The 14,201-nt window shown below is 38.2% G+C and overlaps 1 protein-coding gene across 2 annotated transcripts in view; it reads right to left on the bottom strand.

Annotated features, from left to right (window-relative positions):
- Positions 1-664: 664 nt before the first annotated feature.
- The window catches only part of LOC139737606 (tau-tubulin kinase homolog Asator-like), a 44,746-nt gene continuing 31,209 nt past the window's right edge, over positions 665-14,201 (bottom strand). For both annotated transcript variants that reach the window (XM_071648286.1, XM_071648287.1), the window contains exons 2-4: positions 13,487-13,619; positions 3,163-3,190; positions 665-2,122 (exon numbers count right to left, since the gene is read on the bottom strand). In XM_071648286.1, the coding sequence (XP_071504387.1) occupies positions 1,842-2,122; positions 3,163-3,190; positions 13,487-13,540 (363 nt within the window). In that variant the 5' untranslated portion in view covers positions 13,541-13,619 and the 3' untranslated portion in view covers positions 665-1,841. The remainder of the gene's footprint in view (positions 2,123-3,162; positions 3,191-13,486; positions 13,620-14,201) is intronic.

Raw genomic sequence — 14,201 nt, 5'->3', positions numbered from 1 at the left:
ATCTGAAACAACCAAATCCACAACTGCAGCATTCATCCTTCCTGTGACAAATGAACATACGGAGACTATAAAACAAACTGTCTGGATCATTTATAACAATGCTGCAGAGATATAAACAAATCAACTAACAAGCCCAATCAATATTAAAAGAAAGCAAACAAACCCATCACTGCAACATTGATAATCATTCCTGAAGCAAACAAACGAGACTAGAAATACACAAACTCAATGCAGTCATACAAACAGTCATAACTCTTGTGGATTCAATACTCATGAACCAGACGTACATATCATAGGTACAACAATCTGTGAAAATTCAAAACGTAGTTCAAATCTCTTCTTCTCAGACATCATACTAAGTTTAACTGGGAATTATTACTGCTTGAATGGCATGGGACACATTTGAGACACCTTCTTACATACAGCATGGTAACATTCATATAATTTTAAAGAATTCAAGAAAGAATTCCCAAAAATTATAGACTGAATATTGGCAGTGCCCTGGACTTCTTTTACTACTACTACAGCTCAAAACAAATCTGAGGGTTTGTAGCATTTTCCGCCAGGGTAAACTTGCAAAAAAAGTTTTGTCAAAGTTGAAAGAAAACAAATGTAAGCTTGATAGGTGCAGTAAAACTTCAGACAAACATATCCATGGCTTTGAATAACTCAAAGGGCTCCTCTTGGTCCACACTTTTTCAAACAGGATGGTTCTTAGGCAAACTGGATTGCCCCAGGCCAGGTATGGTATGACGTCACGCCAGGCGGGAGAATGGGGGTGTAATTGCATTAGGGGTCGCGAATGCTGGAACTGGCCGGGGGAACAGCGCGCTGGCTTGGCAAAGGGCCCTGCATGCAAGTATGTTTCGCCGCAAAAATGTGGCCGTTAACGAGATGTACTAATCCTGGGTAAACCAATTTAGTCTCCCTGCAGACGCGTTCCGTTGAGACCGGGTCAAGCAGATTACGGGGTAATTACCACTCAGAAAGACCTCCCTTTAGGTGACAAGGGGGTTATTTGCACCAATATATGAACTTACATGTGAAATAGAAAAAAAGACAAAAGCATTGTGTGAAAGTAAAGAGAGGTCAAACTTGATAAGATATCGATATATAACAAAGGATTACAAAACATTTAAACAAATGTAAAACAATTTGGAAATGCCAAAAAAAAGTTCACATTCTAGAATCACAAAACTGGGTCAAATATGTGTGCAAGGTAACTTTGACACATGGATGGAAGCAGTCACAGAAAAGTTGGCCAGATGTTTATTTTTTGGGATATAGATGTTTTTCCTCATTTCAGAAATGTGCTTCTCACCCCATAATCAAGACAACTTTGCGTTTATCAACTGCCCAAAACTCCAGGGCTGCAAATTGTTTGGAAACCTTAATTCCGCACCATAAGTGAGTTGATAAATGCACCAAGTGTCAGAATCACCTGCTACAACCTACACTACAGTGAGGGGAAAATGCCTTTAAAGGGTGAGTACAGTTCTGGTCGAGGTGAAGATTTAGCTTTTAACGTTTAACGAGATATTCAGAAACCACTCTATGAGATGTCAAGAGCATGCAGTTCTCAGGGGTATCAAAAGTTTATTCGATGAAAATCAGTTTTGAAATGGCTGAGATATCCAAAAACAAGGTGAAACAAAGAGATCCTAATAAAGTTGTGGCATGTCGCCTTTTATTATTAGCACTTTTTGGGATATTTCAGCCATTTGAAAAACAATTTTCATCAAATAAACGTTGAATCCTTCTTAAAATTACATGCTCTTTCATATTTCATAAGAGGCTTTTCATTATCTCACTTAGGAATGTTCAAAACATGAATCCCTACCTCAACCAGTACTGTACAGTCCCTTTAACCTTTTGTGTGCTTTACTCAAAATGGCACAGAAAACCTCATAAGAGTTGTACACATTGTCCAAAGTCCCTGGTACAGAAAGGATTAAAGAGGCAGAGGGTGAGGTTGATTGAGCAGACCATCTCTGAGACTGACCTTGAAGTTTCTTGAGGACAGCCACCTCCATCTTGAGCACCTGTTTGGGCTGGAGGGCAGACTCCAGTTTGACGGCGACCAGCTCGTCCAGGACCTGGTCCAGGGCTTCGTAGATCTCACCTGTCGGCAGGGGAAAGATGGGATGGTCATGTGACTGTCGTGCAACTGCTACGATCAGCCAGCTGTTTGAAACAGATTGAGCACATCGCTGTTCCATCTTCATTCACAGCAGACTAAGTAACCAACGACAAGCTCATTGCTCGTTTAAAGGCCCTGAACTATTTTGAGAAAAACCACCAATGGTTCTCCTTATACTGCAGAAGAGGTGATTTAACTACCGGTACATATTATTCATCATATACATGAGGGATGGTACCAACAAATTTTCCTCCATAGGAAGAATAAATATGTGTTGATAAACACATCATTGATTCAGGTATATAAGGTATGATCTCACTAGCAGTTTATCAAAATCATGTTTGTGAGTTTCACGCATATGGTCTTCATTTCAAAAGACAATGAATAGTTCTCAAAATTTTGTACGACATTCATGTACTAGCCCACCACTCACTTAAGTTTGCAGTGTCTACTAAACTCGACACCTATGTGGTTTTCAATCACTCTGCCCACATTGAGAAAACTGCACTGTCTTGAAGTGGTGGGACGTGAGCCATCTGCGGCCAGGTGAATCTCGAAGGCAAAGGTTGCAACTCTATTACTGTGGGGGCGCTTCACACGACTAATTAGTCCTCCCAGGAATACTATCAAGGCTTGGGTCTTGAGTGGAGGCTAAACTGTGCTCGCAGTCAGCCGAGAGACTGACGTGATTGGGCGACTAATGACTTGAGCAGTTGTTATTCTTTGACTTAATGAGAAGATGAGGATAAACTAGGTCTTGGGATGCTCTGATGCTCTTTGTAAAAAAAATAAAACATTTTTAATATCTCTTCTCCAGACCCTGACTAGACTACATCCTTTTAGCAACTCTCCTACAACAAATATTGTAGGCAACAAATTGCCAGTGATAAATAACCAGGTCAGGAGCTGGTATAGTTTTTTTTTTTAATCTTTTTAGCTCAAAAGACTAGACAAATATCAATATATGCATTTAGGATTCATATCACATTCAGAAAGCACAAACACAAAGTCATCTAACTTACCGAAGCCACCACCGCCAACTTTTCTGGTCTAATAGATGAAAGGAAAAGAGGAAAGAGACAAAAAGGGTGCCATTAGTTGTGTACATCTAAACAGACTAAAAAACACACATTGCTGGTGTGTACTCTAATTGTACCAGATGAGATGAAAAGCTGTTCTATGTGAGATATTTGCAAACTAGAATACATCGTACATTGATTGGGTTCATCTTTGAATTGATTGTACAAGGCTTACAGTTTGTACAAGGCTCTGAACTTACTGATCCAAACTGTCATATCAATATTTTTGTTGTATTCCTATTAAACTGCAGGCTGCTGCCTCAATCCTTTGACTCTTTATGAAACATCTACTACATGTAAGTAAATCTGAACAAATATTCTCTAGGCAGGCAATCCAGTATACTCTTCATGAACACAAATATTAACCCTTTAAAATTATAAAATTACTAAAGAGTTTCCCTATGAATCAAACTGCTGTTACTATAACTGTACGCAACAACTTTGGGAAGATCACAGTAGATAATTTGTTGCGAATGTTGATCACATGAAATGTTCTGCTGATAACATTTATAAAATGCATAAAAACAGTCACAAGTCCTTTTATGGGTTGTCTTCTTTGCAACGATTGTAAGGATATCACACTGCTTAATGAGTGCTTCTTGAGTTCTTAAGTGTACACTAGTACTATTCTGAACACGGTTTGTGAATAAACAGAAGGTACTACATGTAGCAGTACTTCAAAGCACATCACAGCTGAGCTTTGCTATGGGAAACTTCACTTGCCGTCCATCTAACATTTAGTGTACATGAACATGACATTTTTGATGCATTTCAGAGTAAATTATTTGTCATACACCAAGCTGTTAACTTAACGACAGAAATTCATGTGTCACGCATCCTGTGAGTGAATTTGTTATGCCAAGATGAACACATGTTTTCTGTTTTAACCGCAGGATGCTACTCTTCTGGGAGCTGCAACTTTAAAGTGATATACAATGTATATTCAACTTCATCACATGTTCAAGCTGGCTATGATAAAGATGGCAAAATATGAAAACACAAAGAATGGTACATGTTTAACTGAATGGAACATAAACATAATCATGGAACTGATTTTTATTTCATGAAAATGTGCTGTACATAACCCAGCTATGATGGCCATTTGGGGAAATTAGGTAGTCATTGCTGAATAATTGGCCAAAATCATGATTTTCACAATATCTATAAGTACAAACAGATTGGAGAGTTTCAAGGTTATGGCATCACACCTCATATTTTCTTGACCTCAATGATTTGTAAAGACGTACCCACATATAATTTCTCACATTTTAAAAATAAAGAATTGACATGATTTAAAATTTTCCTCGCTGCAAAGGAACTCAACTGCACATTCGGCGTATGTAGGTACTACAAAGACGGTGGGAGCTGTATGCCTTATTTTATACAAGTTGTGTATGCCTACTATTACCCACTGGGGAAATAGTAACGTCAATGTCTTCCAGCATGGGGCATACAGTGTAGCATAGCCTTATTTCTATGCCATGTGCTACAATATATTCTCTCTTTGGATCTCCCTCCCCAGTACATCTGCTGACATTTACATAGTGCTGTGTAATGTTCATGGCCACTGTTGATCGTTCTAGCCCTTCCTATGACCCCTGTGTGTTAGACTGATTCAATCCTCACTCTCTCTACCAATCCAATCTATACACAGAGTACATCAAAGTCATCCACTGAAATAGGGCTTGCCTTACATAGCTTAGCAGTACTATCAAATCAACAATACCCCCCATAAAAAATGAATTAAATAAAAACCTCGCAAAGACAGATACAATGTAAGTTGTAATCTGCTAGCAGACGAATATAGAGGGATACATACACTAATTCCACACATAATACAAACCTATTTCCGACACCATCTTAAAAAGAGCACTATTTGTCTACAACATATCAAATCAGAAAATTGTCAAACAAATCCCCCCCCCCTTCCCACGGAAAAAAACCCCAAAACAAACAAAAACAAAAACAAACAAAAAACAAAAACCAGACTAAAGGAATAGGTTTGGATGCAGAAAAAACATGAAGAATACCAACAGCAATAAAAATTGCAGCACAGGGTGAATGGTTTGTGGACAGGTACAGAATGATACCCTACTGTCCCTAAAACTACTGTCAATTAAATGTACAATATATTCATTCTTTCCATCTCTGATTGAAAGGATGACAGCTCCGATTATGACTGAACATCAAAGATTCCATTAAATACACTAAAAACTTACACTAAATAATACTACTCTCCAAAAATAGACAAATAAACATGATATATACGGGATGAACTTGACATGTGCATTGGATTTATGCAGACACTTTCCCCTTCTCCCCATCCTCTCGCTATGTTCATCCAATGTTAATACGGCTGAAAGAAAAGAAAGGTCGATTAATCTCTCTACCCTTCTAATTAAAGCAGAAACAATTTAAACCTGAAGATGTCATTAAAAAAACCCCAGCAGACTGATTACTTGTTTTTTGGTCATTCTGATTTTTATCTAGAGCTGTCTTTAGTATGCATATCCTCTACTGAGCAAGTACTTGTGAAATAAGGTCGGAGTCAAGCGTGCCATCCTCAACCATCGCTCCTTGAATATTCGGGAGGTTTGCATTTGCACTGCCAATAACACGGCAGGCATACAAAATGTACTGGATGAGGTAACTGTACTGGTTATCACGGGCGCACGCATCTTCACATAGGATCTGGCTGCCTTGAACGTTTGATGCACCCTCCTTCATAAACAACCGACTTTATCTCAACTGACAGATTCTGAATGTAGTCTCCTATCGACATTCACCCATCCTACACTGTCTACAGTCTGCAGATTATATTCAGCAGAGAGGTGTATCTACAGGATACATGGTGAGGTCGACCACACCACCATATTGTTATCATCTGAATCATGTAACACAGAAGAACAACATTCTACTCTGTGATAGTGTAAATGTACTGTACTCTTACAAACTGCAGGACACTACAAAAGTTTAATGGCACAATAAAAGATATAAAAAGTAAAGATTAGGCCTATCTGTTTTTGTGGCTATGTCCCCCACATCTGCCTCAGGCAGTGTGCATATTTAGAAATAACATGCAGTGTTGTGATATACCAAGGGCAATCTCACATATGAAGTGGCTGATACACCATGGAAAAAGTCAAGTGCATCCCTTTATTTGTCAACCTGGTTCAACCCCCTCCCTACCCCTCCCTTCCCTCTCTTGTTCACACAGATCATGACCTATCGTTAACATGAGCATCTAGAAACTAGTCTAGCCTGCAAGACTTCCTTCTGCACTGAGTTATTAACCTCATGCCTTTATGGCTTGTCATCCACCCATAAACAATTATAGCTCTCAGTGCTGGTACATGACGAATTTATCAGCCCTGGGGTGACAAGACCTCGTTCCTCAAAATCATGAATTTTCAGGAGAGCAAAGAAAACTTTTTATTTTCACAACATTCTTGAAAAATAGCATCAATGCTGCTGTCACATAATGTAATAAAAAATGGTAATGGATTACATAAATACAAGTATAGGGTAATTATGTTTTGTTTGAAGAGTCAAATCAATATTTTTTATATGATATTCAAAATTGGATCAGAATTTTTTTTTTTTAAAGAGATATTATGCCATTTGAAATATGAGGTCTTTAACCTGAGGGATGTTAAGAACTACTGTATGCAGAGTAGGGTCAAGACTCTTCCATACTGTGGTTGGGTGTGATCATCTTTCAAAAACAAACGTCCCAGGAGTGGCCTTGTACGTCAACAAGTTGAAAGAAAGAAAGAATCTCCTAGAAATTTTCTACGCAGAAAGGTTTTTACAACATCCAAACTTGGAAAGGTCTTACGACATCTAAACTCATGCATATACATGTATATAATAGGAGAGTAAAGTGCAGAGGCCGCGGTCTTAATTCAATCCCGAGCCCAGATGGGGCTGGAGATTGCGTCGTCACAAACTGGCTGTGTGCTCACACTCTCACTCTTTCTACATCGCCCAGAGCTCTGCCACGCAGAGCCAGACTATCTGTGTCTTATGAGTCATGCAATTAAAATCTGATGTACGTGCTTATTGACTCTCTGTGTGGCCTTTTGTCTGTGGGACCCCTTATTAAACAGCTCATCACTACATACCGGTACTTCGTGATTATCATGGTCCGTACTTGAGCCATGTTTCTTCCTTAAACATGATTACTGTCTGAACTTAAATATCATGTGTGGGAGGAGGGTTACACTGGCTGTCCCCTTTTCTAGAATTGCACGACTTCAAAATCAAATGTTCACTCAAAGGTGCAGCCTTTTATATGAGATGATTCTCAACAGAAAATCACGATGGTAAACACATTATGGTGAAAATATGCTCATCATTGAGAAATGGTGGAGTTGAAAATGACCAAAGTTCATCATTACATTTCCAACATCATTCCGATCTAAAGAAATTCAGTTAAACCCTCACCATAGAATATTGCAGAAAATGTTCAGCAAAACATTTACAATGAAATGTCTGAAAAGGAGACTAAGATAGCTGCCCATCCTCAGGCCATTTTTGTCTGATATACGTTTGCTAGTTACCAGTATCCCCTGGGTCTGGAGACAATCCAATAAGTGTGCACAACTAATGTTTGAAGATTGTGAAAGACCAAATGTTTAGTATGACATTAGAACATAACATGCACATATATACTGGTAGTAAATATGCACGTGAGCACTAGACAGAGTCGATGGTCTCCATGTGTATAGTGCTGAAGTTTCCAGTAAACCGGATGTACACAGTGTCGGGACAATAGAGGGCTTCTCAGTATATTGAATGAGAAGCATATAAATACTGTACATACACTCATGTTATGCTTTGTTGTGCATCAGATGGGTAATCTTACATGTATGTTCATGTTTACTTTAATAGCAATGTGTGACTGCACTCTGCACTCTAATGTCTAACCCCACCTGGGGCTCTGTGATCATTGACTGCACATTGGTTTCCAATTATATCTGGTTGTCATGGTAGCAGAAGTAATTGGGCTGCAAAACCTGAACCAGTTTCTTGATACATTGTGAAATATTCCTCCTCGAACTGCAACACTGTAGACATCTGCTGACAATGGATGTGATTTCTCATGAGAAGCACAGTATCTTTTTTCCTTTTATAATATTTTTGTAAATTCATCACTGAACATCTCCGTAAATGATCAATTTATTTGCGTTACACATCCCTCTGTCCTGTATGTGATCACATATAGTACACTGTCCAGAAAGGAAACTCTATTAGGCTATGCTTAAAAACACAGCACTACCCAACTATTTCTGATTTGCATAACATGTTCACAATAAATGACCACAAAAGAAATCATGTCACAGTACAGCATAGCTGATGAGTACTCAGTAAAATAAATATTTTACATACTTTGTATGTGATGCAGGAAATTTCTTTTCTGTGAAGAGAACTGTTGCATATTACATTATATGCAGTATCCACGGTCACAACTGAAATGCTCTCAGATGATGATTGGTTCTTGCATGGCTGTTGCCATAGTAACTAAAAATAACGCACAACTGTACCTTGCAACATCAACAAAGCTCTTCATAAAGATGATCCCAAGATGTGATTCAAACTTGCCCTAACACACAATTCTAAACTTTATTTGTCTACAGACAACCTGATAAGGTACCACTTTCTGTCACATACTCGTATTCATACTGCACAAGGCATGATTTAAAGGTACAGTTTACTTTTGGGAGCAGTGATATTAAAAATGTTCGAGATATCACATTTGATGCATATTTGTAGATCAGTTGTATCACAAAACATCCTATCATGTAAAAATTTTGCAATAAAGCCTAAAATATAAGGAGATATCACTATTTTTCTCAATAAACCATAATTGTAGATGGTTTAGTCCAGAAACATTAATATCATAATCGTTGTTCACATTTTGTACTGTATACAATACTTAACATCAATTATACTGATTCAAATTTTTACATCGGTTGTTTCTATCCCTAACTCACATTTTAGAACTATTTTGAAGCACTAAAGCTGGATTTTTGTTTCATCTGCAAATGGTAAATTATGCCTTTAAGCAAACTCTGCTCCATCTCTCATTGACTCTGGGGTAAGTTTGACCTCATTGCTGTTCTTCGGCCTGATAGTTCTCTTTAAGAGTCTCGCTGCGATGCAAGGCCAGGCGCTGGAAAATTTCTGCCGCGCTGATAATGTGTGACATTTGTCGTGAGCGCCACAGATGTGCGGGAGAGAAGTGCCAAGTGTAACAGGGCTCGGAGCAGGCCACAAATAGACATGCATCTCCGTGCATGGATGATTGCAATAGCACCTCGCAGAATGTGAGTTCAAAAGCATGTTGTCATGGCAACTTAAAGGTGGTCCTGACCCTCACAGAATATCATTTTGAATATAATGCCGTAACGTGGAAGAAGCAGATCAGTGACATGCGGGAAAAGATGGAACACACATTGTATGAAAGAGCTGACCAGCCTATAGTTAGTACATTGTGTACCCAGTATATGTCATCCAACTTGGCTATGGGCATCTTGAAATGACCATTCTGTTCTTGTCACAATAGCAATTCCTTACATTTTTTTTTTTTTTTTTTTTTTTTTTTTTTAGGGGGAGGGGTTCTTTTATTGGCATACACATATATCATACAATTTTTCTGAAATCAAGGGGAAAGGTATAACCTTCCTACATTTGGAAATATTTATTATTGTATATCTTTGGAAAAATCATCAAGAAGTTGCTTGTTTTTCATTTTGTACTCTTTGTACCAATAATGAAGTTGAAAGGTTTCTCCCACCCTGTTCTGATGTTGACTGCTCGACAAATTGTCAAGACAACATACAAACAAAATGTTACACCTGACATATCAGTGGCTGCACATCATGCATAATACTAAGAAAGTAGGGCAAAATATTACATAGTCTTCAGAGCTTTATTGCTACATATCATAAACTACAAGCAAACAGTACGGATGTGAGTAACATCGATAAGGACTTTAGGAGTGAGAACGGTAAGGGTGGTGTTTGGGGGTACTGTAAAAAAATTACAGTCAACCTCGCGTAAGTCGACATAATCGGGACTGAGAAAAACACGTCGACTTACGCGAAAGTCGACTTACGCGTAAGTCGACATTTTGTCGACTTATAAATGAACACAAATTTCCCCTATACAGAGTGAGATTACGATGCGGATCGCTACCCAAATCTTACTCCTTTTGCCGCCAAAACATACCTACTGACATTAACAATTATGTTTTATATCATGCATAAATCTCGCGTGGATTAGTAACGACAACGCACAATTCCAAAATCTTTAGAGAGATTTTGAGAGAGCAGGATCGGAAACCTGGGCCCGTTTCTAGACACTGCACGTTTTAAATTTGATTTGAAAAATCAAACGCATATCCCCCAAATTGCATGCAACTTTTCGATTTAAATTCAAATGCGTTGCTGCGAAGATATGCGTGTGAATTCTGTCGAGATAACTTTTCAGTGCCGACTGAGTTGAAATATGATGTGTGATTTTCCATCCCTACGTCGCCATATTTGTTTTGCTTAAATTTCTATTGCCATACTCTGAAAATGAATTGTTCTCGCACTCCGATTCGCAACATTACCGTTCTGTATGGCGTATGCCAGTCTGAAATAAAAAGAAGAAGAAAAAGTTTGACAAAAAACGACATCTTTCGGATTACTAACCTTCGTAAAAACAAATCACTTCCCAACGTCGGACTAATTTAACTTTGGTCTGAGATTCAAACCTTCGGCATAGCGAACTGTAACAATAATTTGCTACAACATTCATTGACATTTCGTGAAGCAGCATGCGTTTCGGTAGTTTGAAACATGTAAATGTTGCGATGTCTTTCCCCTGCTAGTGCAGACTAAGTTCAGTCATGGCGAAAGTTCCGTTACGAAACAAAAAATAATGCAAGTCTTTTCAACAATAACGCACTTCCGTAGAGATTTTTATGCGTTTAAACGCAGTTTCTAGTTTCGTCAAAAAACCGCAAGTCTTTTCTGCAACCCTCTTGCGTTTTAAATACAGCGTTGCTTGTGATTAATGATGGACTTGCATTTGATTTTTAGAATTGCGTTGAAACGCAATTGAGTTTAAGTTTCTTACAATTTTCTAGTTTCATATGATTATCAAACGCAAGTCTTTTCAGCGTTCCGTGTGATTTGATGGACTTGCATTTGATTTCCGGGGTTGCTTTCAATTTTTAATTTTGCGTATATGAAATAAAATGATGCAAATCTTTTCAATAATAACGCACTTGCGTAGATGTTTAGAGATGCGTTTAAACGCAGTTTCTTATAGTTTCGTACAAAAACTGCAAGTCTTCTCTGCAACGCTCTTGCGTTTAAACACAGCGTTGCGTGTGATTTGATGGACTTGCATTTGATTTTTAGAATCGCGTTTAAACGCAATTGAGTTTAAGTTTCTTACAATTTTCTAGTTTCGTATGATTATTAAACGCAAGTCTTTTCAGCGTTCCGTGTGATATGTGTATTTGATTTTCAGAGTTGCGTTTAATTTGTAATTTTGCGTACGAAATAAAAAATAATGCAAAACTTTTCAACAATGACGCATCTCCTTGGATGTTAAGAGAAGCTTTTAGACGCAGTTTCTAGTTTCTTACGAAAACCGCAAGTCTTCTCTGCAATGCTCTTGCGTTTGAATACAGCGTTGCGCGTGATTTGATGGACTTCATTTTGATTTTTAAAGTTGCTTTTCAGCAACGCAATTGCGTTTATGTGCAATGTTGCACGTGATTTGATACACCTGCGTTTGATTTTTAGTTGGATTTAGTTACATGTAGTTGCATTTTAATTTATTTTCTAAAAATGGGCCCAGGTTTCTAATACGGTTTCGATATACATGTAATCAACGTAAGAATATTCGGATAAACGGAAACACCTATTTTATGTTCTGATAATGATTCTCTACTAGGACCTATAGGTTTACAAAATTTGTGCATTTTGAGAATAACGAGAAGGAGAAAAGGGGGAGAGTGAACTACTTTCGGTACCACATGTAATTCTCCAATGTATAGACTAGTAAATGAGTGTATGCCCTTTCTATTTTGGCGTACAAGACAATGGACGCGTGGCGCGAACGCTACCGCGCCGTACACTAGCAAATTACCGAGTAGAAATGCTGCGAATCGGAGCGGGAAAACAATTCTTTTTCAGAGAATGGCGATAATATTTTGAGCGAAAAAATTATGTCGACTTAGACGAGGGAATTAACACGTATTTTAGCTCAGTTGGCACTCAAAAATCAGGTCGACTTACGCGAGTTGTCGACTTATAAATGTCGACTAAGACGAAGAAATTTTCAAGGAATAACAAAGGCAAAAATCGGGACTTTTTTATTGTGTCGACTTAAGCGAGTTGTCGACTTATGCGATGTCGACTTACGCGAGGTTGACTGTATATCATTTTGTGTTCATGTACAGTAGAGTGTATCCCTTTGTAACGTTCACTCTGTTTTTTGTTTCATGTTTGTAAGGTTTATGATCTGTATCTTATGCTCCTTACCTGGTCGAATAAATAATAATACTAATAATACATTGTAAATGTGGAAATTCTCGCAGTAATTTTTTTTTGCGCTCGCCTGGATACGATGAATTTTGTGTTTTTAATTTCATGGATGGTCAAGACAATTGAATGAGCACTTCAAAGAGCTCACAGCTGCCACAGCGGTTAAAGGTTTTGGCGAGACATACTTCAGTAGAAAGTACATAACTAGTCCGCATTACGAATGCAAATTCACACGTATTACAGGACTGGCAAATGTGCAGAAACCTACAAATAACATATCGATGATACCCCTTCAATGTATCTATGTTGATATCAAAGATTTTAAAACTACAAATAACATATTAAGTTATACCCCTACAATGTACCCACCTTGAAATTGAAGATATGAAATAACATCACGCATATAACAAGCAAAAAATGTGCACGCTTTAATTTTTGTGCTAGTTTCATGTTGCAAGAAATGTATGTAATTTTCCACCCCGTGAAAATGTCCACTTTACAGAAATTGAAGTGTATTGGGTTTAGTAATATTTGTGGATGCACAGATTCAAAACCTGCTATTTACTGATAACAGTTAATAGGTTGGATAGCTTGTGATGAATCTTCACTACACACTGGATAAAAAGTTTAAAAGAATGAGGTACAGGTAGTAATCTAAGCTTGATCCAGTAGGGCTTTTCACTGGATGAGGTGCAAGCGGTGAGGACTCGGTTACTCACAACTTTCCATCGATCTTTCACGATGGCCCCCGGATGCAGCAGGTCCTCAGCCATGGCGACCGCCGCTTGGTATCCAGGTGATGGGGGAAGTTACTGCTACGTATGGTCCTCACCCCACTCCTCTCTCTGCATCCTGGAAGGAGACGGAATCAGGTGGACCAAAAAATGAGGATTAGATGGGCATTCATGACATGTACTCAAAGTTTGACAATATTTCAGCAGACTGGACACGTTTCTGCATCACAGTATGGTTCATCTTAAAACAGTCCATTCCTTTACGCCTATTCCTTTAAGGCGATTACTGCAAACAGCTGATCTATCGTGTAGAGAAACTACATTATACTCAGCTATGAGACACTGATAAGGTTTGACTTAAACAAAAAATATTATGCTCCTTAAAGCTAATGGCACAAAACATAACTTATCAAGGACTAGGGTCCCATTTCATAAAAGATGTTAGGATGGCAATTTTTGCTGGAATGGCAACTTCCCATAGCAACTAGGATGCTGAATTCTTATCATTACCATGACAATTGCCATTCCAGCAACTTTTTATGAAATGGGGCCCAGGTACCTTCATGAAATAAGACAAATTAATGCAAAAATCCAAGGTCTCATTATTTGGTTTTCTTTATATTCACCATCTTGAGTATGCCTACTACATTACCTAAATATGCATACACTACGAAATGTAATGTCATAGTGTGTACAATCA

This window comes from Diadema antillarum, unplaced genomic scaffold (assembly GCF_040938485.1).
Source record: "Diadema antillarum isolate AM-2024a unplaced genomic scaffold, OU_Dant_1.0 seq00000696_RagTag, whole genome shotgun sequence".
Lineage (NCBI taxonomy): Eukaryota > Metazoa > Echinodermata > Echinoidea > Diadematoida > Diadematidae > Diadema > Diadema antillarum.
This window is presented reverse-complemented; position numbering and strand designations above follow the sequence as displayed.